Source organism: Phycodurus eques, chromosome 17 (assembly GCF_024500275.1).
Source record: "Phycodurus eques isolate BA_2022a chromosome 17, UOR_Pequ_1.1, whole genome shotgun sequence".
Classification (NCBI taxonomy): domain Eukaryota; kingdom Metazoa; phylum Chordata; class Actinopteri; order Syngnathiformes; family Syngnathidae; genus Phycodurus; species Phycodurus eques.
In genome coordinates, this window is record NC_084541.1 from 7,056,509 (window position 1) to 7,083,911 (window position 27,403).

The 27,403-nt window shown below is 43.8% G+C and overlaps 2 protein-coding genes across 11 annotated transcripts in view; both read left to right on the top strand.

Moving 5' to 3' along the window:
* arhgap32b (Rho GTPase activating protein 32b) overlaps positions 1-20,946 on the top strand; it is a 125,138-nt gene extending 104,192 nt beyond the window's left edge. For 9 of the 10 annotated variants that reach the window (XM_061701947.1, XM_061701949.1, XM_061701950.1 and 6 more), the window contains 12 exons: positions 1,963-2,112; positions 4,701-4,803; positions 9,442-9,586; positions 9,692-9,774; positions 10,191-10,298; positions 10,845-10,990; positions 11,085-11,286; positions 11,546-11,691; positions 11,802-11,876; positions 12,433-13,236; positions 13,428-14,110; positions 17,468-20,946. In XM_061701947.1, coding sequence (XP_061557931.1) covers positions 1,963-2,112; positions 4,701-4,803; positions 9,442-9,586; positions 9,692-9,774; positions 10,191-10,298; positions 10,845-10,990; positions 11,085-11,286; positions 11,546-11,691; positions 11,802-11,876; positions 12,433-13,236; positions 13,428-14,110; positions 17,468-19,618 — 4,796 coding nt within the window. In that variant the 3' untranslated portion in view covers positions 19,619-20,946. Of the gene's footprint in view, positions 1-1,962; positions 2,113-4,700; positions 4,804-9,441; positions 9,587-9,691; positions 9,775-10,190; positions 10,299-10,844; positions 10,991-11,084; positions 11,287-11,545; positions 11,692-11,801; positions 11,877-12,432; positions 13,237-13,427; positions 14,111-16,703; positions 16,857-17,467 lie in introns of those variants that run through there. The other variant, XM_061701956.1, reaches the window with a different exon arrangement.
* Positions 20,947-22,867: 1,921 nt separating this feature from the next.
* Positions 22,868-27,111, top strand: h3f3c (H3 histone, family 3C). The gene is made up of 4 exons (XM_061701957.1): positions 22,868-22,997; positions 24,187-24,330; positions 25,679-25,832; positions 25,918-27,111. Exons 2-4 carry the CDS (start codon positions 24,203-24,205, stop codon positions 26,044-26,046), a joined length of 411 nt encoding a protein of 136 aa, XP_061557941.1. The 5' UTR covers positions 22,868-22,997; positions 24,187-24,202; the 3' UTR covers positions 26,047-27,111.
* The last annotated feature ends 292 nt before the right edge of the window (positions 27,112-27,403 follow it).

The following is a 27,403-nucleotide window of genomic DNA, read 5'->3' on the forward strand; positions in this document are numbered from 1 at the left end:
TATTTGGGTGTCTCAGACAGACAACACATAAGTTATTTGCAGTCTGTGCACAACTGAAGTACGTCGTGGGGAACGTCATCTAAATGCTTCAACACAACAAATTTGATCGAGCACCTGAAGAATGTACACGAGGAGCATGCTGCGTTCAAGCAACGCAGCGTGAAAAAAAAAAAAAGGAAAAGATAACTCGGTTGTCGTATTTTACGCTTCATAATGCGCCACACATTTTCAACTGGAGACAGGTCTGGACTGCAAGCAGGCCAGTCTAGTACCCGCACTCTTTTACTACAAAGCCACGCTGTTGTAACACGTGCAGAATCTGGCTTGGCATTGTCTTGCTGAAATAAGCAGAAGCGTTCATGAAAAAGACATTGCTTGGATGGCAGCATATGTTTCTCCAAAACCTGTATGCACCTTTCAGCATTTATGGTACCATCACAGATGCTGGCATTTCAACTTTGCATCCATAACAGTCCGGATGGTTCTTTTCCTCTTTAACCAAGAGGACACGACGTCCACAATTTCCAAAAACAATTTGAGATGTGGACTCGTCGGACCACAGAACAGTTTTCCACTTTGCATTTTTTGCCACCTGTCCCGCTTTTTTGGAACGTGTTTCAGCCATAAAATTCTAAGTTCATGATTATTTGCTAAAAACAATCAAGTTTATCAGTTTGAACATTAAATATCTTGTCTTTGTAGTGTATTCAATTAAATATTGGTTGAACATGATTTGCAAATCAATGTATTCTGTTTTTATTTGTTTAACACAACGTCCCAACTTCATTGGAATTGGGGTTGTAGTTTATGAAATGATTTCATTCTTTGAGCTCTGCCACAGTTAGCTAGGCCGTTCGGACCAGAAACAGAAGCGTTCGAGCCGGCTGAGACCGAAAACGGAAGTGTTCTGTCCAGTCTCGATGTGTCAATTGAGACGCGCAGCTGTTGCGGCGGAGAAGATCCGGTCAATTTTCCAAATAAAACACATTGACACACGAATTGCAATACAACAGAAATTATATAAATTGATCGTTCTTTCTCTGCGGCCCAGTAACAAATGCCTCACGGCCCGGTACCGGTCCGTGGTTTGGGACCACTGGTAGACATATTTGAACAAGACTTACACAAAGTGTTTTTAACTGAAAATTGATTTAGTCAATGATAAGTGTGATTATGGGCATTAACTTCATTGTAAAAGTTAAACTGTGTGGAGCTAAAAATATGATGGCAAATAGTATTAAAAAGACAATTCTGGGTAAAGCCGAGTGAGGACAAGAAGTTGTAGCATATGGTGTTTCATTACACAGGGATATTGTCAGCATACTGTACTTACTAACAGCATTTTTTGTCAACATTTTCCGGTTTCCGTCTTAGAAGGTAAAATAGCATGCAGAAGTTGTGCACTAGACCATCTTCCATAAACTGTGTCTCTCTCAAAGATGAATCACACACACCCCAGTTAGTAAACATCGTGTGGATAACGAATCGTAGAGGCCATTGGTCCACACACGTATCTTGCTATCCACAGCAGCTATCGCACATGATTTGACTGTGATTCCTTATCTACAGTACACTTACATATGAGGACAGTTTGATTCATTTTCAAGCTGTTTTGCATCTCTGAAACTAAATATACAACTCGTATATTATTATCCCAGCTATAATTTTTTAACTGGTAGAGTTTGGATATTTTGTTTGTGTATTTTATGTGACTCTTTTTGGTTTCATATTTTGAGGCAGAGCAGACAATACTGGTTTTGGATTCAGAGTACAGAATTTCATAGAAACCGCCTGAGAGGTTATATTTAAAAACAAAGTTTTCACTTTACTGTGATGACACTTGCCCTAAAGGAAAAGGTTGCATTAGAATGAAGCCAAAATGCACAGAGACAAAACTGAGCTGCTTCTGTGTGCACTTTATGTAGGGTTCTCTTAACTTTACTTCCTACCTTCCATCTTCAGTGTCTAAGAAGCATGGCAAGCTGATCACCTTCTTGCGCTCCTTCATGAAGTCCAGGCCCACCAAGCAGAAGCTGAAGCAGAGAGGCATCCTCCGGGAGAGGGTGTTTGGCTGCGACCTGGGGGAGCACCTCCTCAACTCTGGACATGATGGTGAGAGAGAGTCACACTTAAAAATATATCATTGATTTTAATGTATTCCCCCTCGCTTCTGCAGAAGTATAATGAATCCTGCAATCCAACCAGTTCTACATACATTTTATTAGTAGCACAGCGTCGCACAAGACTCCTCAGCGAGACCACCATTCCGTCTCTCCGCTAGCGATGAGGCAATTTACGCTGAACCAATAAACCGTAATAGGATTTTCAATGGTTAGTATTACCGCTTCGAATTTTAAGCATCTTATTTAGCGTCTCTGACAGTAGTAGCTGTCTTTCAATTTCTCCCATCCAATGCGCGCCACAACAGCAAAGAAAGAAAGAACGAAGACAAACAATAGAAAAAGACGACATCAAGGAAGAACACACCAGATGTATGTTACGGGGCTACGAGATATTTACTTCTTGCATACAATAGTTTGGAGAGGACTATTGGTACTGTTGTGGTTCATAGCTAACATAGTATAATACAATAGTTGCTCTTTACAACAAAAATCCAATTAGTTTGTTTGATGGTTTTTATTCTTCACAAAACCTTTTGGTTTTCTGTGTGTTTGTTTACCTTTTCTTTTTAACAATATAATAGTGATATTATTGGTCACTACACTGTGTTCCCAATTATTAGGTACAACAAGCTCTTTAAGGTATAACAGTGATCGGTATCAGCCGATAATTAGCATTTTATGCTGATCGGCTTTAATGTCATCATTCGCCGTTCCGATCGATGACGTCATTGATCGGCTCCGCAAAAGACATTGACTCTGCGTCGCCATCGTGTACAGTATATTTGTATCCAAAAGCTAGTGTATTTTTAGCCTTGTCGCGTGTCTTTTAACGTGGTACTGTAAATATCTGAGCGCCAATAAAGTTATTTTTTTATTTAAGTTATGAAATACGTATTTAACACCTCACCACTTAATTTCTGAGCTTGTTTGTTGTACTTTCTTTGTATGGATGGATTATTTGGGTTGTTCCCAACATCTGGTGAAATTTTAATTTCAATAGCACCTTTGGAAATATAGTTGCGAAAAATGGTGACGTGTTAAATACTTAATTCAGCCGCTGTATATACGTACATATGTTACACATTATTAATAATTACCATTTAAATGGTAACTGTAACTGTAACTTGCAACACTGCATCCGACCAATCCACCTGTACACATGGGCAATGCATACCATGGCCACGTGCATTTATCCCGTTGGAGCTTTCTGAGGGAAGGCGGTTGTCTATCCATGACCGAAGCTAGCAAAAGCTGAGCCTTAAAAAAAAAAATAAAAAAATAGATGCTTCGCTGCTCTCAGAAATTGAAACTCTCTCAAAAAATTTAAAACAAAGGTAAAGGTAAAAAGTAAAAACGGGGAAAGCGATAGGAGTCCGTCAGACGTGCACTGCCTTCTAATATTTGTGATATTTTCTTGAGTTCCCCAGTTTGGGAATTGAGACACACGACAACTGTAACACATCTGCCTGCAGGCAGCTCGGTGAGGGTTCAATGGCAGGCTTTATGGAGTGTGAAAACATGACAAAAATAAAGACTGAGGGTTTATTGCATGCTCACTACATAAAATGGTCGGGTAAATATACTAAATTTCAGATCAAGACAAGTCAGCGACTCATCATGGTACCACAAGTTATGTGGACACAGATCTGAGTTTGGAGTTTAGTGTTGATACTTGACCCCTGTAAATCAAGTGATAAAACCATTTTGTTGCAATAAATGATTAAATGTGGACACGCTAAAGACAAATTAAAGTACTCGGAATTCCTTTAATATCAATCTGCCTGACTTTCCTCAAACATCTACACAACACAAATGAGCATGTTTTAAGAAATAAAAAAAATAAAAAAATCTTTTCGCATGAAGTTAAAGTAGATTTGTTTATCCTCACTCTCCTCTTTTCTGCTGGAGAATGCCAGCTGGTTTCCTTAAAATATGGCTTCCCCCACCCCTACCCATCCGTCTTGCTATGTGTGGAATTTGTCTGAGCAGCAAGTGCAGACTGTGTTGAGCTGTGGGAGGCCTGGGAACCGTTTTTATACATTATCTCCACTATTTACTGATTCATGGTTTGCAGTACAATTAATTACACTTTTTTTTTTGTCTTCTCCCTCACTCTTGAAGTGCCTTTCAGTTTAGGCTAGTTTTGCAGACTATGGTTTGCAGATGCAGTCAGCTGCCTGAGCCATCACCATTTCTCTCTTATTCATCAAAAAAAAAAAACTGGTTGATGGACCATAAAACTCCACCATAAGTATTTAGGATAGGACAACAACAGCAGAAAAAAAAATACAAGTTACCAATTTAAATGTTTTCATCATTGGCTGGTAAACCACTGTTCCTTCCTAAAAGTACAAGAAAGAAAGCAACAGGACAGGTTAAAAAAAAGAAAGCAATCCCACCATATAGCCTACAGTTTATTTTTTTTGTCAAAAAAGCTCCAAAATTAAGTTCGAACATACAGCCCACACCATCCTTGAACTTGCAGCGTTCAGCAAAAACTAGTCCGGTATTGGCAGAATGTGAGTGTGTGTAATAGCATGGTTTTTTTTTTTTTTTTTTTTTTCTCTCTGTGTGCAGTTCCCCAGGTCCTCAAAAGCTGCACCGAGTTCATCGAGAAGCACGGTGTGGTGGATGGCATCTACCGCCTCTCTGGAATCGCTTCCAATATTCAGAAATTGCGGTAGGAACATCATTGACCCTGCAGCTGACTTATATAAAGCAACACGCGTTTGGGAGTCATGTTTGCTGTGGCGTGTCTCCTCTGTTTACATGGAAATATATATAACATGAGTGGAATGCGCTTGTGTATGTTTGGGATGGATCACTAGCAGGGTGCAACGCGGAAGATATTATGGACTCATAGTCATCTGTCCCTCTTCGAGATGTTTTTGTGCCCAGAACATTGATGACAGTTTTATTTAGATCAGATGAATTTTTTGGGGGGATGGGGGGGAATCTCAGCATATTTCCTCAATTTTTGTGGCAATAAGATATTTTTATATATATTATTAAATGTATTGTCTGTGGTTCTTCCGCATGTATAGAATAATTATTATATACTATATTATATATATAAAATTATTATTAATAACAATCCAAAATGAGCCCAAACGTCAAATTTAAAAATAGCAGTCGCTTGCTGCTGCTGCTTGCTTTTGTCGCCATTTTGTTGTTATTTGGTCAGCATGGCTTCCTTCCATACGCAAATCACTTGTAAAGCACCCCCCTCAACCCCCCACTGACCGGGAAGTGAATCGATTCAGAGGATTGGTTGAGTCGGTATTGAATTGCACCCGCCCGTACTACTCGGTGCACGACAAAATGCAATTTTTGCTGACAAGCAAAATGAAGAGATACTTATGAGAGAGAAAAACATGTACCAAACCATGGGCAAAAACTGAGGTATGGACCGTACCGTGGGTTACCTATACGTCCCACCCTAAATATACACGTGCATATATATACTGTATGTATGTGTGTGCTCCTCCTTGAGCCGTCACCTTGTCGTGGTGGAGGGGTTTGTGTGTCCCAGTGATCCTAGGAGCTAAGTTGTCTGGAGCTTTATGCCCCTGGCAGGGTCAACCATGACAAACAGGTCCTAGGTGAGGGACCAGACAAAGCACGGCTCAAAGACCCCTAATGATGACGACAAACAATGGACTTCGTTTTCCCTAGCCCGGATGCGGGTCACCGGGGCCCCCCACTGGAGCCAGGCCTGGTGGTGGGGCTCGAAGGCGAGCGCCTGGTGGCCGGGCCTGCACCCATGGGGCCCGGCCAAGCACAGCCCGAAAGGGTAACGTGGGTCCCCCTTCCCATGGGCTCACCACCTGTGGGAGGGGCCATAGGGGACGGGTGCAGTGTGAGCTGGGCGGTGGCCGAAGGTGGGGACCTTGGCGATCCGAACCCCGGCTACAGAAGCTGGCTCTAGGGACGTGGAATGTCACCTCTCTGGCAGGGAAGGAGCCCGAGCTGGTGTGTGAGGTCGAGAAGTTCCGACTAGATATAGTCGGACTCGCCTCCACACACAGGTTGGGCTCTGGTACCAGTCCTCTCGAGAGGGGTTGGACTCTCTTCCACTCTGGAGTTGCCCACAGTGAAAGGCGGCAAGCAGGTGTGGGTATACTTATTGCCCCCCGGCTCGGCACCTGTACGTTGGGGTTCACCCCGGTGGACGAGAGGGTAGCCTCCCTCCGCCTTCGGGTGGGGTGACTGGTCCTGACTGTTGTTTGTGCCTGTGCACCAAACAGCAGTTCAGAGTACCCACCCTTATTGGAGTCCTTGGAGGGGGTGCTGGAGAGCGCTCCCGCTGGGTACTCCATTGTTCTGTTGGGGGACTTCAATGCTCACGTGGGCAATGACAGTGAGACCTGGAAGGGCGTGATTGGGAGGAACGGCGCCCCCAATCAGAACCCGAGCGGTGTTCTGTTATTGGACTTCTGTGCTCGTCATGGATTGTCCATAACGAACACCATGTTCAAGCATAAGGATGTCCACACGTGCACTTGGCACCAGGACACCCTAGGTCGCAGTTCGATGATCGACTTTGTGGTCGTGTCATCGGACTTGCGGCCACGTCTTGGACACTCGGGTGAAGAGAGGGGCGGAGCTGTCAACTGATCACCACCTGGTGGTGAGTTGGCTCCGATGGTGGGGGAAGATGCCGGTCCGACGTGGCAGGCCCAAACGTATTGTGAGGGTCTGCTGGGAATGTCTGGCAGAATCCCCTGTCAGAAGGAGTTTCAGCTCCCACCTCCGACAGAACTTTGCTCATGTTCCGGGGGAGGCTGGGGACATCGAGTCCGAGTGGACCATGTTCCACGCCTCCATTGCTGAGGGGGCCGACCGGAGCTGTGGCCATAAGGTGGTCGGTGCCTGTCGTGGCGGCAATCCCCAAACCTGTTGGTGGACACCAACGGTGAGGGATGCCGTCAAGCTGAAGAAAGAGTCCTATTGGGCCTTTTTAGCCTGTGGGACTCCTGAGGCAGCTGATGGGTACCGGCTGGCCAAGCGGAATGCAGCTCTGGTGGTCGCTGAAGCAAAAACTCTGGTATGGGAGGGGTTCGGTGAGGCCATGGAGAAAGACTTCCGGACGGCTTCGAGGAAATTCTGGTCCACCATCCGACGTCTCAGGAGAGGAAAGCAGTGCACCACCAACACTGTCTATAGCGCTGCTGACCTCGACTCGGGACGTTGTGAGTCGGTGGGGAGAATACTTCGAAGACTTCACATGAGGAAGCAGAGTGTGGGTTCTCTGAGGCGGGCTCTCCTATCTCTGGGTTTGAGGTCACCGAGGTAGTTAAAAAGCTCCTCGGTGGCAGGGCCCCAGGGGTGGATGAGATTCACCCGGAGTTCCTAAAGGCTCTGGATGTTGTGGGGCTGTCCTGGTTGACACGCCTCTGCAACATCGGGTGGACATCGGGGACAGTGCCTTTGGATTGGCAGACTGGGGTGGTGGTCCCCCTTTTTAAGAAGGGGGACCGGAGGGTGTGTTCCAACTACAGGGGGATTACCCTGCTCAGCCTCCATGGTAAGGTCTATTCAGGGGTGCTGGAGAGGAGGGTCTGTCGGGAAGTCGAATCTCAGATTCAGGAGGAGCAGTGTGGTTTTCGTCCTGGCCGTGGAACAGTGGACCAGCTCTACACCCTCGGCAGGGTCCTCGAGGGTGCATGGGAGTTCGCCCAACCAGTCTACATGTGTTTTGTGGACTTGGAGAAGGCGTTCGACCGTGTCCCTCGGGAGTCCTGTGGAGGGTGCTTCAGGAGTATGGGGTACCAAACCCCCTGATACGGGCTGTTCGGTCCCTGTACGACCGGAGTCAGAGTTTGGTCCGCATATCCGGCAGTAAGTCGGACTCGTTCCCGGTGAGGTTTGGACTCCGCCAAGGCTGCCCTTTGTCGCCGATTCTGTTCATAACTTTTATGGACAGAATTTCTAGGCGCAGCCAAGGCATAGAGGGGGTCCGGTTTGGTGGCCTCAGTATTGCATCTCTGCTTTTTGCTGATGATGTGGTTCTGTTGGCTTCATCAAGCCGTGAGCTCCAACTCTCACTGGAGCAGTTCGCAGCCGAGTGTGAAGCGGCTGGGATGAGAATCAGCACCTCCAAATCTGAGACCATGGTCCTCAGTCGGAAAAGGGTGGCATGCTCTCTCCAGGTCGGGGATGAGATCCTGCCCCAAGTGGAGGAGTTAAAGTATCTTGGGGTCTTGTTCACGAGTGAGGGAAGAATGGAACGGGAGATCGACAGACGGATCGGTGCAGCGTCTGCAGTGATGCGGACTTTGTATCGGTCCATTGTGGTAAAGAAGGAGCTAACCCGAAAGGCGAAGCTCTCAATTTACCGGTCGATCTTCGTTCCTACCCTCACCTATGGTCACGAGCGGTGGGTCGTGACCGAAAGAACGCGATCCCGGATACAAGCGGCCCGAAATGAGTTTCTTCCGCAGGGTGTCCGGGCTCTCCCCTAGAGATAGGGTGAGAAGCTCGGTCATCCGGGAGGATCTCAGAGTAGAGCCGCTGCTCCTCCGGATTGAGAGGAGCCAGGTGAGGTGGCTGGGGCATCTGATTCGGATGCCTCCCGGACGCCTCCCTGGTGAGGTGTTCCGGGCACGTCCCACCGGGAGGAGACCCCGGGGACGACCCAGGACACGCTGGAGAGACTACGTCCTTCGGCTGGCCTGGGAACGCCTCGGGATCCCCCCGGAAGAGCTGGATGAAGTGGCTGGGGAGAGGGAAGTCTGGGCGTACCTGCTATAGCTACTGCCCCCGCGACCCGACCCGGATAAGCGGTAGAAAATGGATGGATGGATGGATGTATGTATGTGTGTGGCCATGTGTGCATGTCAACATCACGGCATTTATCAAGGTGGAGGTCAGTCCTCTATTTAGCACAGTAGTTGGGATCGTTTTTGATTTCATTAAACCAACAACTTGACGGAAACTAGTTACAAGAAGTTTAAAAACAATCTCCGTTCCAGACCAGCTCTGGTAGGAAGCCGCCATGTTTTCAAGCGCGTAAACGATGACGTCACCACGTATTTGTGTCAAGACAGAGCATGCGTGGACAGAGCGCAGCCCCACATCATGCGAGTCACAGAGGAATTCCCAGCATGCCGAGCGTCATTATAAATTAAGAATGCTGTCTTATGTCAGTTAGCGTTAATAATCCCCTAAATATTGTTCATAGACCTAATGTGTGTTTGTACCCGCCTCTTCCTCGTGTTGTTGTGTGTGAACTGTTGTTTATTTTGTACCGTGAGTGAGTGTCGCATTTTTTTTTTTTTTTAAACCCTCTGTCTTTGTGATCTTTCTCTCTCATTAGGCATGAGTTTGACTCTGAGCAAATCCCCGACCTGACCAAAGATGTTTACGTACAGGACATCCACTGCGTTGGCTCGCTGTGCAAGCTCTACTTCAGAGAACTGCCCAACCCCCTGCTCACCTACCAGCTCTATGAAAAATTTTCTGTAAGTTATTTATGTTATTTATGTTATTATATTGGGGGTTTGATTTACTGATCTGTCACAAGTAACATTGGTCCATTCATCTGTGTCTGTGTGTTCACTCTGCAGGAGGCCGTATCGGCAGCAACCGACGAAGAACGACTTATTAAAATCCATGACGTCATCCAGCAACTTCCTCCTCCACATTACAGGTCAGAACAGAGGCATACTATCTCCCTGTGGCAGACGTAAGGAGTGCATTCAAACAATAGTTCACATTCTGACAAATAAGCATCCAAAAAACTGTCCGAGATGAGTAAGATCACAGTTACTCTTTCTCACAAGAGTACACTGCTCACATTTCAGAAACCAGCTAAACCAACATCTGGAGACAATGCTATAGAAATGAAACTTGTATATAACTTCAGAGTAGTCAATGTATAGCAATGTAAAGTATATCCAAGTTTCATTTCTATAATAGTGTCCCTTAATGAGCTGTATTTCATGGTTGCTGAAATGTGAGGAGAGATTTGATCCACACAGAGAAACTAGAATACATTGTGGCTCAGATTCACTTGGCATATCACTATCTGAACAGTGAAAGTAATTCATATATTTGCTCGTCTAGAACGCTAGAGTTCCTCATGAGACACCTTTCCCGCCTGGCGGCATTCAGCTACATCACCAACATGCACAGTAAGAACTTGGCCATTGTCTGGGCCCCCAACCTGCTGAGGTGAGATATCAGTTGCTGGAAGGATGTATTTTCTTTGTTCCCCATTTGTAAAGCAGTACTGTACTCTTGTGTCCTATGGTTGGTACTGGAAAGAGAAGAGTCACCCCAATGATAAAGATAGAAATACGAGGTGACCGTTTTTACTATCGCAATGCAAGAGGAATACTAACAAACACGGCAAAGCGGCCATGAATATTCTTGTGCATGAGGAAGTGCTCGATGGACAGGCCCACCTCTTACGATCATGCTGCTGCTGGGAACACGTTCCATGCTTGAACGTGGAACGTAGTCGAACATTAAACACTGACTTCAGGTGTCAAGTGTGTCCAAGCATTGCGTGACGGTGATTATTGTTATACTGTAATTTGGCCTATGCGATTGTGGGAATTCTACACAGTCCAATGCTGAAGGAAATGTAAGAATATGTGCAAATTAAATGATTTTAATTGAACAGCATACATAGAATTAGGTGGATTTATCACAAAGCCTATTCGATTGAATTTTGACACTTTAACTGTAGCCAACTGTCTTTGTCTGCTTTGTTAGATCAAAACAGATTGAATCTGCATGCTTCAGTGGCACAGCAGCCTTCATGGAAGTCAGAATCCAGTCGGTTGTCGTTGAGTTCATTCTCAACCATGTGGATGTTCTCTTCAGCACCAAACTTAGCTCACTAATTCGCGAGGGAGCAGGTATAACCAATCAGAATGCCTCCACGCGTCAACGTTCCATGGCTCACTGTTGGCTCTCCTTGCACTGTAATGGATGTACACATCACATCCACAGGTCATAACACATTGTCACGGCCAAAGTCCCTGCTGATTTCATCACCCTCTACCAAACTTCTAAGTTTGGAGGAGGCTCAGGCGAGAACTCAGGCTCAGATCAACTCCCCAGTCACTGAAGATAGCAAGTACATTGAGGTTGGTGAAGGTCCTGCTGCCCTGCAGGGCAAGTTCCACACTGTCATCGAGTTTCCCACTGAAAGGTTTGTCGTTTGGTTCTTTTTCATTAATTTACTATTTGCATTAAATGTGTTTTTGAAGGGCAACACACAAAATTGAAAGCCACAGAAGAATGGTGGTGCAAAGTAATAGGTTCTCAGTATATTGCATGCTGGATTCAGACGCCCCCACGGGCGGATCTTAGAAATTCTACTTTCTGTATATTACCCTGCACGGTTTTTGACAGATCTTCCTAACATTCTGTATCATACCCACTTTTACATTTTTATTTTTTAATCACAGGAAGAGGCCTCCAGTTAAATCAAAGAAGTCTCCTGTGGGTAGTTGGCGTTCTTTCTTCAACCTGGGCAAGTCTTCCTCAATGTCCAAGCGCAAGTTGCAACGCAACCCGAGTGAGCCCAATGAACTTAAGGCCATGGCTCTTGCTGGTGTGTCTTTCCCTTCCTCAGCTGGAATATTTTTGTCATTGTGGAAAGGGTAGCATTTCAGCAAAACGGGCTGAATACACAAATACCTTTTTATGAACTAATTGTTTCAGGAGGTCGGGGAGATACAGCTACATTAAGATCTGCTAAAAGTGAAGAGTCACTGAGTTCTCTTCATAATGTTGAAGGTAAATAATTTTTCAGATTACAACATACCTTATTATCCTGTAAACATCGCCTCTACCAAGGAGATTTTTCATTATGTCTAAGTTAGTTTATGCATTTATGTGCGTGTGTACGTGTGCGTGCATGAGCAGATTTCTGGGTAACGTGTTGGTTGGAATCCAAACATTGAAGTTGTAACAAATGTGTAACTTGTAAAATGTTGCACTGTAAATGAGTGAAATATTATTTTTTTTTAATTCTAAATGAATATTATGCATTATGTTTTTGATTTTAAAACTATTTGCATGACATTATACATTTACGGTAGATGTATGCAGTCAGAAGCTGTAGTATACATGTAGAACCAAAATAATGGAAATTGACTGATATGGTATCAGATTAGATTGGAATTTGTTGAGTTGAGATTTTATTACATTGGTTATTGGAACCTGAAGGAAATGCTTTCAGCTATTAATAGGTGAGATTGTAGCTCTTTTAGCGCATTTTGATTTTGTAGATCGCAGATGCCTTGGCGCAGGTCTGCACTTGTTGTAATTCTTGTCTTCTTTATTTCACCAGGAGAGTCCAAGGTGTACCGTCCACGGAGGCCACGATCAAGCAGCGATGCCCTTTCGGCCTCATTTAATGGTGAGTTGTTGGAGGGTCGACAGCAGCGCAACTGCTACGACAAGCTGGGTGCCACAGAGGACAGCGACGGAGATGACGGGCCCATCTGTGTACCCGCTCTCATCTCGCCTCCACGCTCAGCCGGTGAAGACGTGGACCTCAGCCCACCAGACATCGGCATGGCCTCCTTGGACTTTGACCCGATGTCTTTCCAGTGCAGCCTCCCTGATGCAGCCTACGCATTTCCCCTGGTTGATTCGCATGCTGGAGCGGAAGGCTTGACATTAAAGAGGAGCCCCGGCAGCCTCTGGGGAAAGAGCAATGGCTCTGACCTCATCTCTTCCTCCTTACTTGACAACTTGACATCATCCTTGTTGTCCTCGGACTTTAACCTGGCTGCAGGAGAGAAAGTGGAAAGCCAGAAACTTACCACTTCCTATTCTTACACTGATAAACCTACACAAGCTGTGTCACCCATTAGAAGTGTAAAAACTGCTACTTCTGCCTCTTCAGAGCTATTTTCTGTAGAGATGCATGATCGGACTATCAGTGAAGAGGTGGGTCCTCCTGACCCTTTATCTCCCCCCAGTGCACCAAAGGACTCTCCTCTTTCTGGAAAAGCTGAGCCATCGCTAAGTGAAGCTTTCCAAATGGAGCTGCACTCAAAGCTGGCGAGCCTTGACAGCGTGGATTGTGAGGAGCTAAAGCGAGAGGACAGTGTTCAACAGCTGTCACACGGAAGCCAGGAGCCTCAAAGTAAGAAGATTGGATCTTACGACAAATTTTTCATGCTTCTGTGTCAAGAAGGTTTACATGTACAGTATGTCACCTCTTGTTAAATACTATTGCAGCACCATACTTAACTGTTGTCCCGTTTTACCAATCGTTTTCCTTGCCCGTCTGCAGTCTATTCTACTGCTAATTGTTTTCTCAACCGTCCCTGCTAGGAGGAAGAGTTCCGGATTCAAAGGATCTCACCAAACATTCCCTCAGCGCTTCTGCAACCACTTCCACTGCTCCTCCCCATCCTCCTAAAGATGCTGCCTGCATGTTGGCCCTGGTTCTTGCTGAGTCAGCACAGCAAGTCTCCACGCAGTCCCAGCCTTGGTCCTGCGAGCCCCTGACACCATTGTCCCCTGTGCAGCCACATTTTTCTGACGGGCGGGCCTCATCGGGTGCACATTTCCAGACTTCCGATGAAGAGGGAGCTGTACGAGGAACTTCTGCGTCACAAAATAGCACTGTCTCTGTCGTTACCTCCATCCCGTGTTTTCCCTATTCTTCAAGCCCGTTGAAAGAACAGCAGGTGCTTGAGTTAACCAACATGAAAACCAGGCCGCCAGACAGTGCCAAGGCCACAACAACTCTGTCAGGAAAACCACCAGAAAATGACTCTATACCTTCAGATACGCTTCATAAAGAGGTCACCCCGCAGCCTAAAAGTACAGCCAACCTGAATTCTCTAACCAGGAGTCCAGAAAGGCAGTCCTTTGTTGTACATGACTCAGTCAGTACCAGCATTACCAGTACCAAACCAGTGGCCACTAGTGCACTGACCTTTGAGAGCAGTGGAGCCCTTTCCGGTGTCAGTGGCAAAGACACCACAAGCTCTCGACAACGTCCTGCTGAGGTGAGGGTCTTCGCTTCATCACAATATATCCACCTGTGTCTTGCCGTCTGTCTACCGAGCTCATGTGTGTGAAAGTGCCTGCATGTGGGCTACATCCAGCCTACGGAACCAATTGCTAATTAGTGTGAATGTTAGTGATGGCGTTTTCAATACTGAAGCTTCAACATGTGCTTCAACTCCAATTCCGTAGAACCACTACTTTGGAGCTTGCTTCAAATCACATTTGACGTAAGAAGCAGCAACTGCTTCATTGCCTGAATGGGATCACCTGACTGGTTCGTGGTCCTATCAAGTGATAATAAGGTGACTAGTAGGAGCGTAGAGGTAGTTTTGTAGGAGTAAAAGTTGTTAATTTTGTCCTAAGACAGATATATCCATAATACCCGGCTAGCTCAGTCAGTAAAACATCAGTCCTGTGTTGTTGAGTCTTAGGTTCCATACTCACAAGTCTTGACTTTTTTTGTTACTCATATTGATATCTACCAGGCTCAAAATGAGCTGATTCACAATGCAATTTGCGAGCCAAAATTAGCATTTTGCCCCTCGTAAAAAATTGAAACATTGAAAAGCAAAACAGCTCACCGCAGATGTTAGTTTTTCCGATTATTGAACCGCGGAGACGGTCCCAAAAAGCTTCGCTGGGCTGGACGCATGGGCGTGAATGTGGCACAACGTGTTTACGTCACCTATGCGCGTGAAGTAGGAGTTAGAAGCAGAGCTATTTGGTTGACGGAGCGGGAGGATGGTAAACAAATCAAGGCCCTTATTTTTATCAATGGTTGTACATGATTACAATCTTAAACTGACATAATTTACTCTCTTCTCGAAAATAATACAACGTATTAAATAAATTCTAGTAGGACTTTTTTTCAATGTAGTAGCAGTAACACCATCTATGGGCCTTTATGAGGCCCCAGGTCAGCCCTACCCGTCACTCTCATCTGTTCCACTGAGCAAAACATTGGAAACGCTGTGTCGGAGCTTGTATCAAAACACCACTGAATATGGTGGAAAGCATCTGCATATTTTATTGTCATGACGATATCATCATTATTTGGTATGAATGAACAAAACACTTGAATGACCATACAGACTTTTCAGAACTTTTATTGCTGTCAGTGCCAATGCTTCACTCGTGCTCTTTAGAAGTTGCTATGGCTTCAGTTGTCCACCAGATGTCACAGTCACTGAAGCCTTGAAGCTTTGAATCTTTTTCGGCACAATTGTTAGGAAAGCCTCAGTGCTTCATGAGGCTTCACTTGCCCACCACTAGAACGCCAGCATCATTTGTTCCTTCTGAGTGATTATTTTCCTCATGGGAAGAAGAAAGCAAAAACAGAAAGGGGCTCAAGTCAAAAAGTGTCTAAAAATAATAATAATGTGCCTCATTTGACTGTTCCCCATCCAACGTAACGGCCATAGTTACAGAAGCACCCCCAAACTATGACATTTCTTTCCTGAGAAACGCTCTCATCAATAACAATGCACACATTCGACAAAATCTTGTATTTGTAAATAGAACATGATATTGAGTCGTCGTGTGTGTTTGCATTAGTTTTTTTGTTTTTTTTTAAAGCAAAGATGCACAACCCGAGTGAGCATAAGCAGTTGGGGAAATGGATGGATTCATGGATGTTTTAAATCCACCGCAGCCTTGCTTTTCGTCAGGAGAAGTCACTGTAACTGAAGTTTCAAGAAATGAAGCCATTGGTTCAAGTGCTTCACAAAAGCTTAATTTGCTTATTACCAGTGAAGGTTACCTGCACAGGGAATGTAATAGGGCCGTATGGTGGGTTTGGCACACAGAGAGGAGAAAGTAGGGTGCATTATTTTGATTCTGGAAGGATGAATGAGATGCGTCATGTCTGGAGTTGCACTGATTTCAGCCTCCCTAGAAATTCTGCTCCACAAGTTCCCAGATCAATTTTGGAATGTTTTCACGTTATCACTCTTTAAAATTATATTTAACCATTTATTGCTTTGATAGAAATGCATGTCGGCTCAACATCCTCTGTCGGTGTCTTTGCTGGGTTGTTCACTCTGATTCCGTCTTTGTAATTGTAATTCTCAGTGACCACTGTGTTCTCTCACACCGTTCATACAGTGGGAACGGAAAGTATTCAGACCCCCTTAAAATGTTCACTCTTTTTTATATTACAGCCATTTGCTAAAATCATTGAACTTCATTTTTTTCCACATTAATGTACACACAGCACCCCATATTGACAGGAAAAAAAACAGAATTTTTTGCAGATTTATTACAAAGGAAAAACTGAAATATCACACAGCAATAAGTATTCAGACCCTTTGCTCAGTATTTTGTAGAAGCACCCTTTTGAGCTAATACAGACATGAGTCTTTTTGGGAGTGAAGCAACAAGTTTTTCACACCTGGATTTGGGGATCCTCTCCAGTTCTGTCAGGCTGGAATGGTGAACGTTGATGGGCAGCCATTTTCAGGTCTTTCCAGAGATGCTCAATTGGGTTTAAGTCAGGGCTCTGGCTGGGCCATTCAAAAACAGTCACAGAGGTGTTCTGAAGCCTTCGGTATTTTAGGCTGTGTGCTTAGGGTCATTGTCTTTTTTTTTTTTAAGGTGAACCTTTGGCCCAGTCTGAGGTTCTGAGCATTCTGGAGAACGTTTTCGACCAGGATATCCCTGTACTTGGCCGCCTTCATCTTTTCTTCAATTGCAACCAGTCTCCCTGTTCCTGGAGCTGAAAAACACACCCACACCATTATGCTGCCACCACCACCATGCTTCACTGTTGGGACTGTATTGGACAGGTGATGAGCAGTGCCTGGTTTCCTCCACACGCCACTTAGAATTAAGGCCAACAATTTCTACCTTGGTCTCATCAGACCAGAGAATCTTATTTCTGACCATCTTGGAGTCCTTCAGGTGTTTTGTTTTAGCAAAGTCCATGCGGGCTTTCATGTGTCTTGCACTGAGGAGAGGCTTCCGTCGGGCCACTCTGCCATAAAGCCCCGACTGGTGGAGGGCTGCAGTGACGGTTGACTTTCTAGAACTTTCTCCCATCTCCCGACTCTATATGAGTGTCACAGAAAAGGGTCTGAATACTTATGGCTGTGTGATATTTCAGTTTTTCTTTTTTTTAATAAATCTGAAAAAATTTCAACAATTCCGTTTTTCCTGTCAATATGAGGTGCTGTGTCTACATTGATAAGGAAAATTTAACTTAAATGATTTTAACAAATGGCTGCAATATAACAAAGAGTGATACATTTAAGGGGGTCTGAAAACTTTCCGTACCCACTGTACATTTACAAATGTATTTATTTTTGTTTTTATTATTCGACACTTGTACTCAAACTTTAACAGTCATGTCACTTTCTCAGGTGAGGCCAAAGGAAGACGCAAAGCCCATAAGTGTTCCAAAATCATCATCATCAGAGCAGCAGCCTCCAGCAGCTCCAAAGGCAAAAAAGCCAGTGTTGTCACAACCCCAACATCAAACACAAACTCAGCGGCAGTGCCAAGTTCAGATGCAGCACCGGTCCCACACACAAATTCAACCCCAAACTCAGCCGCTATCGAAGGCCAGTTCAATAGTGGCACCAACCTCCTCTGAGCATGTTGATAAGCCATGGGAGGCCATAAATCCAGCGCAGCCTAGCACAGAGTTTTCTAAGAATGACCCAAATGGATCCACACCGCCAACCCCTCCAGTCCGTACTATGGAGAGCAAACTGGCCACAGCTGCACTCAGTCAGGGGGAAGCTACTTACCATAGTTTAGGTGAGAATTCTGCAGCTGGCCATCTGGAAGATGCCCATCCTCACCATCCCCTTTCGCCTCGTAAATCTTGCACACATCTCTACCATGCTAAAGGGTCAGCAGTCCTCGTTGAGCCCTCAGGAGTTGGATACTACCACCAGAGGCCCGTTTCAATGGGTCCACAGCCCATGCCACACCACTACAGACCAAACACTGTCCCCTCACACCTCTCGTATGTGTCAAAGTCCGAACCTCAAATACCTTACAGTGCCCGGGTAGACAATAGGTACAGCACTTTAGGCCCTAGGTCCTACCACCACTCTATAAAGGCTAGAGAAAACACCCGGAGTGTTTACGGGGCTTCGGGACATCAAGGTTATAGCCATGACCGAAACCATGGTTATCCCACTATTCGCAGAGTACACTCGCTCCATGTTCCCCCCACTATCCACACAGTACCCATCCAAAGGACTGAAGTTCCTCCGGACGACATATTCTATCACCATCGACCTGTGTATCAGTGCAAACCCTACCAGCAGCCCCCGCAGCAATCTTCACAAGCCGACTATCACGTCACTCAACTGCAGCCTTACTTTGAGAATGGACGAGTCCAGTACCGCTACAGTCCATACTCTGGTTCTGTCCCTCTGGAGGCTCCTTGTTATGATATTGACCCTTATGGCACCATCCGTGTCCGCCATGTCCATTCAGCCAGTAGAGATTCAGGGACCATTGTTTGCAGACCCGGTGGAAAGGCTACAGGGTACCACTACCTCGCTCGCAATGTTCTCCCACCTGGAAAGGAGCACAGCTTTGTGAGTAGGGACATGCCACCGAGTCATGGCGCCAAGGAAATTCTTTCTTACCTCTCTTGGGATCCCGAGGAGTCAGAATGTCTGCGCATGCAGTCTATTCGTAGAGAGAGTAGGGCCAGACAGAAGATTAAAGGTCCAGTTCTCTCACAATATGACAATGTAGGCTCATTCACACCAGTTGATATAGCTGGGTATGACACCCTGCACTCGCGCAGTAAATCTGATCCAGGTAAGTCTCTGCCGGGTGCAACTGAGAACAAAGATAGTCTCTATCTCCCCAGACACATGGTCTCAGACCCCAATGTCCTCATATGTATGGAGACTGAGAAGAATGTCCAGGGTGGTTCAATGGGAGACAAGTTGGACGGGCTGGCGAAGCAAAGCAGCTCCAAGAAATGCCAATCATCTCATTCCATTCCTGCGAAGCTGAGCAGTCAACACGAAGCTCAGCATGAGACTTCAAGTGAAAAGCTTGGCGAAAGCACCAGCCAGTCCAAACACTGGCAGCCAGAGAACCTGAACAAGAGGAGCTTCCAGACACGGCATGAGTGCCCTGATGCTGACCACCACCACGGTAAAGGTAAAACACCAAGCACCTATCACGATCCAGAAGATCAGCCATCCGCTCCAAAGGAACAGCTCGCCCACTGCAAACCTGAACGATCACACAGCTTGCGTGAGCAGCATCTCTACAACCACAGCAAAGCTGAACTGGATGGAGACTACTCGTATAACAAATACGGAACCAAACCAGTGCAGTCCCACTACGACAACTTGGACGATTACCACCCAGTACCTCAGCCCCAGTACATTCAAAAACGCAGTGGCTGTAATTCCTATCCAGCCCCGGGATTTGCGCACAACAACGGAGCATATTCCACAGCATTAGGCCAGGGAGCCTTTCTCCAGACTGACCTCGGTATCCAGAGGGCAGAAACAGAGATATGTACGGAATGAAATCTCCGCACCGGGGGAATTGTGAAATTTCCTTTAGAAGAAAGACTATGAGCTATGGTTGATCAGCCTCTGCAGGACAGTGGACTGTTGTACCACCAATATTTTTGCTCTTCTGTATTTTTAAAGAATTGTCAAGGAAAATGTAAGACTTTTTACCGAAAGTCCTGAATGTACCCAAAGTTTTTGTTCAAGAGCTCATTTTTGCTGTGATTGAGTGGGACGCTAGTCGTAAATGATAAGAAAGATGTAAGGTACTTTAAATAGGAACCAGAAAATGTCTAATATGATACAGTATACATTGTCATATATATATATATATATATATATATATATATATATATATAGTAAAAGGGATGTATTTTTTTAGACGTGGCCATTGGGTTTGGGCATAAACGGGGATAAGGTTTGCATTTTAGAAATGCATGCACTCTCTTACAGAACAGTTCTGTATACTTCACTGTTCATTACGTTCTTTCTAAATATTGCGGCACAAGTAATGGGGGAAGATTGATGTTTGCATCATCATATCATCCCTCTACCAATATGCACACAGGTAGGCAGTACACTGTCCATGTTTGTCTTTTGAGAATCCAACCGTGTGAGTTTGACAATAATCTATTTAGGAGTTGCTGTCTGTTCAAATAGTGGATGTCATTGTCTTTTATGTTCTTTGTGACTGTGCCATTTTATATTCATTCGCTAAAACACATTTGAGTTACGTCTAATGGAATGTTTTGGTACTTCATTAAAAGGGGGACCAAGAATGTCGGCGTGGTGCTTGCATATACTGGAGTTAAAAGTTAAAATACAGACGCTAATTTTAGCTGCAGATATGAAAGACATTTTTATTTAGATTTTTATTTTCCCATTACGTTTCCATATTTGTGAGACCTGATCTGTCATGATTAATAAAAGCTGAAATTATTTTCTTCTAAAACAACAAACATGTTGATCCTGCTTTGTAGAAAAACAACTTTTCTTGGATCTAAAATTGTGTTTTACGGGTAATGTAAATCTTGCCCATATTATGCAAATGATTTGTGTAGTTAATAATTGAAATGTGTATTTCAGGCTGAAAACTGATGTGTGGTACACACATTTTGTACTGCATAGTGGAGTTTCAATGATATTAAAAACAATTGTATTGTATTCTATAACTGTTTGACCCAGTGTATCGCTTGCAGATGTTGCTCTTCCTGCCTTACCTAAAGCCTCTTCCTTTTCAGTTGAGGCAGAGATAAGGCACCGTGTACTTCAATGTTAAAATCTTATCTCTAACTAATGGGTGCTTAAAAGTTAGATATAAAATCAATAAAACTGTTCAGGACTAGCACTTAACAATGTGTCCATGATGCTGCATGTTTCCTGTTTCTTGGTTTAACATATCTTACTTTAGCTGACAGTCATTCAGGTAATTGAGACACTATATAGTAGCTCAATTCAAAAAGTGAAACTCATATTCTAGAGATGCACCACACACACTGAAATATTTCATGATTTTTTTTTTTTTTAATTCATGTATAATTTTGATTATAGCTTACAGCAAATGACAACTGCAAATTCACCATCTCTAGAAACATAATGTAACAAACTATTATGAAACAATGGCATTTATTTTCAATGTGGAATTTGTCCTCTGAAAAGTATTTGACTCTGTGTGAGGACTGAAATGAATTTAGTTTTCTACCATATTCAATTTTTTTTTTTTTTTTTTTTTTTAGATGTGCCTGTATATGACTACTATTATTTTGGAAACAGTTACGCACACAGAATACGTTCAAACATCATTTCGTCATTTAAAAAAACTCTATATTTTTGGGTCCTTCATAGTTATTTCGAGGTGCCACAACAACCATCATATTGCAAAGCATCACACATTATGGGGCCTAAGATACAGTTGCCTGTGATTATACACTTGGCCAAGCAGGTGGTTTCGTGTGCACATGAAGCATCAAGAAACGGACCATTACTCGAACCAATGCCCGAAGTGTTACGAAGCTTAATATCAATAGAAAGCTATTATATGCATAGAAATAAAAGCTAAAAAGTGGGGGTTTCCTCTCTACTTTTCCATATAATCTATATTCTCAACGACTGTCCATCGATGAACAACGGCATGTAATCCCAGCCTCGTAAAATTCAGTCGTTTTTTTTTTTTAAATACAGCTTTCTTAACTTCTTCATAATCGGAGAAGTGCTGACCCCAAACTCCTATTTTAAAAGTCCAAAAATGTGACAATCTGATGGTGACCTCCACTTTTTGGCTGTGCTGTAGCCGATTGCATCTTCCCAATAAACATTTTGAGTGGCGGTTCCCCTTCCAAAGCAAGAAATTAAAACCGCTCCCTGCTTCTGACAGGCATCCAAGAATGACCTCATTTCCAAAATGTTTGATAGGAAGAGGACAATTTAAAAAATAAATAAACTTCAAACATGTATTTAAACTACAAACTGAAACCTTTCTGAAGAAGAAGAAACAATTAAATTGGGCTCATTACTTTTTGACAGTCCCTTTAGTATAGATTTTTCAAATAATATGAGTAACAGTGGGAGGAACACACTGCTATTTGTTATTCTACATATTTAGGAATCACTTTTACTACAGCTACATTTTGTCTCAAGGCAACTATAATTTACATAAGTGCATGTTTATGTATTTTGTACATGGATTTTTTTTTTTTTTAATGTAACGTGAATGGCTCCAAATCTGGGCTATCACATATTTGTGTTGTATTCAATTGAATATAGAGCGAAGATTGTCAAATAAACGCAATGCATAATTTTAAAAACATACTTACGTGGAGAAACTCTTAAGGAAACAAGCCATTCACCTGCTTTGTATTTTGTGTCTATCGACAACCCCACTTAGCTTTCAGCTAAACTACATTAAAAACACCATTCTTCTTACAATTCATTTATACTCCGAGATAAAACTAGCAAAAATAAATTAAAAACTTCCCCAAGCATCAACAATAATGTTCTCTCCTGCCACTCCGCGTTTCTTCCAAAACAAATAAATGCTGACATTTTCTGTCATGTTGACATTTAGTACTCAAGTCTTTCGTATAAGCAGACGGAATGGACCACGAGCAAAGAACGTAGCTGCGTATACACAAACTATAATATATATACATTATTATAGTTTTACGTACAATATTCAGCAAGAATAATGGTGTCGTCCGTGTGTGCCTCTGTGAGGTAAATGAAGTCAAACTCCAATGTTGCTTTGCACTCGCCGGCAGTTGCAATGTGGGAGACATGATTGACGCGGCCGCCATTTTGCTGGCCGCGCTTCCATTGTGTGCGAGATCGTAAATATCTGACACTGCAACAACACGCTCGACACCCTGCGATAAAACGCCGCTTTAATTTACCCTGGGTGAGTCTTATCCGATGTTACTTTGTTTACAGCGAGGCGTGCTCAATACTATGTGCGAAATGTGTTGAGTGTGTGTGGAAATGTCGACTAATTTCGACGTTTAAACTGAAGAGGGGGGAAATAAATGTCGCCCCCCCCCCTCGTTAGAAGTGAGGAAAGTGCTCGGTGCTTCTAAACACCGACGCATGTGCTCGTTTCTGGACTATTTCCATCCTGCTGCTTTCCTTCAGCTGTCGCTCCACGTAATTTGACACACATACGTTTTCGACATTTTAATGCTAGTCTTTGTTACTGTGAATCGCTGTGGTAGTCGTGCGTCCGGCTCAGTGTGAATAGTCTTTAACGTTTCATATGCGGCCATAAATCCTGCGGTTAGAGGCCAGCGATAATTCAGTGTCCCCGCCCTCAACGACAGCAACATGACAGCTCATTGGTTCCCATGCACGTTAAAACCAACGCTGATTGGTGGGCGTCACACGTCACAGTATTTTGGGGCTGTTGGAGGAATAAACACTTTGTGGATTGGTTGGCCGCGAACAAACACAACATATCATCGAACGTCTAAATATCACAGTTTATGAAAAGCGACGAAGAAACATAATGAAAGCACACGGATGGGTAACGTCGCAGACAACTTTTGTAATCATACGTTACTTCCATGCGCGTTAACGTTCTTTGTTTTTTTTGCTCATCTCGTTGCCACATTAGGTATGCTTAAGGCATCTCCTACTCAGAATTTATAAAAGTGCATTTGAATGTTTAAAAACACAAGTTGGTGTAACGTTCAACGGTATTGTTTTTTTTTTTTTTTTTTTTTTTTGCCTTGTGATGTCATACAAACTAATGCTATAATTAATATTAAGCAACTTTGTTGTTTGGACTAGCTAGTGTAGTTTAAAGTTGGGGATTTATAACTTATTCACTGTTTGCAGAGTCAATAATTCAATTTCTGTGAGTTGTTGTTTTATTCCAGTTATTGGAGGGAGATGAACTTTGGCCATGCTGTGATCATACACCATCACAGTGCAAACGTGGAGCTTTTCATGAATAATTGATTGCAAATGATTTCAAGCATTGAGATTTAATAAAGTCCGAACAGTTACAGTTGTCAATGCGTTATTGAGCTATATGTGTTCCCCAGTATCTGTGAATCTTAACAAATTTAATCAATGTTTGATACTTCTTTTAGGTGATACTCGGTGGTCATGGCTCGTACCAAGCAAACTGCCCGTAAGTCCACAGGAGGAAAGGCTCCTCGTAAGCAGCTGGCCACCAAGGCCGCTCGCAAGAGCGCCCCCTCAACTGGTGGCGTCAAAAAGCCCCATCGTTACAGGTAACGTTTGCATGTAATGTGGACAACTCTTTGTAATACAGCAATCAAAATAAAGTAACAGTTCAACAATCTTAATTCAACTCAATTTTAACAAAGTGTTGTACATACAACATGAGACAATAATGCTGGGGAACAATTTCAAAAAAATCAATTCTGTTGAGTTCGCTTTTTATGCTGATTAAAACTAAAATTGGTATGCTGATTCCAAAATTGCAGTCAGGTTTTTTTTTCTAGCATGTCAAGTTTACCCCTCAGATGCCCTCCAGATAAGCAAAATTCCACTGATTAGCTGCGGTAAGACTTTCCAGTTGATTACGATTGGACTCATCTACAGCTACGTGGCAACTTGTTCGTCCAGTCACGATTGAGCCAGTGTGGTGAGAGGTGTGTGCGGCTCCCAATAGGTCAGTACTATCAATATCTGCATAGAGAAAGTGAGCATAGTAGGAATTAAGAGGACTTGTGCTGGCTTTTCTCTTAACCTTGTAACCGTGGGCATACTGTTGTAGGTTCTATTTCATTTTATGCTGGTTTTTTTGTTTGTTTTCAAAGCTTGTAACTATTCCGTCTTAGTGTTTTATTTTCATAGATATAAAAATATAGCATACCTCTCTTTACATTGGAATTTTGAATACCGAAGGTGCAAAGGTCTCCGCCCCTCTTGTTGGCACGTTGTTTAAAGCACAGCTGTAAAGTAGATGGGAGAGGAGCAAAAGATTGTCTCCATGGACCAGTATGAGGCTGCCGGGATCAAAGATGTCATGATCACAGCGTGCATGACGGCAACCACATCCACGACAAGCAGAGTTAGACTGTTGGTGAATAAAACATACAGATGGCTGTGTTCAATTCTCCTGTCCCATTTAGTTGTCTCTTTCGCTTGACTTTACTACATTTTAGTGACAGCTCTCCCTCTTTATATCTCCTTCTGAATGCGGTCAGCTCCACGTGGTGGCGGTTCCTCGCAGTCGTGGTGGCATCGTAGACAAGCGGAGCAAGTCTTATAAAGTCCGATATTATCCATTCAATAAAAACGGGACTGTTGTAAACAGGCTGCAAGGTGAGGGTGTGCCGATAGTCTTTGCCAAAGAATCTCACGGCAGAAAACAGTCCATAACGCGTTTACACGAACGCACAGTGAACCTTAAATGACAGTGTGAAAAAGAACAAATTGAGAAAATTAGCGGAGCTGTTTTAACAGTCTGCCGACTCAAAGGCGCCATCTTTGAACTCCTTAACTGATGTACATGTCTCAAAACATAAGTTAACCTTTCTAATAAGACATAATAAATTCCCCTGTACGACATTAAAAGTGGGTATGTACTGTGAGCTTGTCATTCATCTCCAGGCCTGGTACCGTGGCTCTGAGAGAGATTCGTCGGTATCAGAAGTCGACGGAGCTGCTGATCCGCAAGCTGCCCTTTCAGCGCCTGGTCAGGGAGATTGCTCAGGACTTCAAGACTGACTTGCGTTTTCAGAGCGCCGCTATTGGTGCTCTGCAGGTAGGTGTGTGCGTGTGTGTTCATCATGTGACATCGACATCAAATGTGTTACATGAGTATCTTTTGTTTTTGTTTGTGGCTGCAGGAGGCCAGTGAGGCATACCTGGTGGGCCTATTTGAGGACACCAACCTGTGCGCCATCCACGCCAAGCGGGTCACCATCATGCCCAAGGACATCCAGCTGGCCCGCCGAATCCGCGGAGAGCGTGCTTAGAAAGCATTTTTCACCTTTGTCCCTTTTATTTCTTTCTTTGCCTTGCCTCACCCCCTCCCATCTACCCAGCTTCTCTGTAGACTTTTAAGAGGTAGAATTACGTTGATGTTTGGTCTCTGCGGTTTCTTTGTCTTCACCAAATGTTTCAGGCAAACTTTTTTTGTGCACGTACAAGGTGTTGCAGATCAGGCAAACATAGGCACGCACGTTCAACCATGCTGGGTTTGAGAGGGGCGTATCCAGACACCAGTCACACCTTTGGGTCCATGTTGGACTCCTGGGCTGCGGATGGGGTGAGAAGAGGGGCTAGTCTGCTTAAGGGGAGCTGCAACTTCCACAGCAGGGTGCTATTAAAACTAGTCTGACACTTCTGCACCGTCTGACTTGACACACATCTCGTCTGTCGCAACCTCTCCTCTCATTGCGCGCCAGCAGCTAGACGACTCGCTCCACCTTCTCAAAGCACATCTCTGCCTCGGGAGTGTGTGCGGGCAGTCGGTTTGCGTGCATGTGTGAACTCTGATCTTCTCAACCAGCTGTAATCGACAAGCAAAAAAATCTTCATGGGATTATTGTGGAAATGGTGTCTATTTTTGTTTTACTTGTCAAAATCACAAATCAACCCATCCTTTTCCACTTATGGAATTGAAGCATGAAAAAAAATGTTGTTGAAGTCTTTTCTTTTTCTTTTTTTTTTGTAAACAGTAACATGAATTGAAAATCTGAAAGGGCTTCTGTCCAACATTGAGCCGTATTTTTAATTGCAGGCACAAAGGGGTGACATTTTACCAGCAGTCTTTGCCTGTTGGGGAACAAACCTTGTTTTCTTTGGTGTCATTTGGTTTTATTCCGCAACATAATTTAACAGGACATACAGCTGAGGTTGTCATTTCTCACGTCTCTAATTCTCTGTACTTTCTCCAAATTTGTAAGACATACTTTAACCTTATTGCTTTATTTTATATTTTTTTTGGTAAAGGCTCAAGATTTTCAAATGTATGAATAAGCTGATCTTTGTATTTTCCAAATTACGGTTGCATTAAATAGATGTTAAAAAGAAATCAATTAAGATCCAGAAACTTGTGTGTGCCATATGTTTATATACTATATATTTGCAGATATCACATAAGGAATGACTTAAGTGGTTGTACGGTAAAAAAAAAAAAAAAAACATGCCATAAATTTTACAAATCTTTGGTAAAAACAGGAAGTACGACCGTGACTGAGCGTGCACCACGGTAACCTTAGTCGTATACCGGGACCTTTGTAAACCGAGGACCACCTGTAATAGAATTGTGATAGAAACTGATTTCAGTGTACAGTAATGCATAAACCTCTTGCAGCTACCAGTACCCTT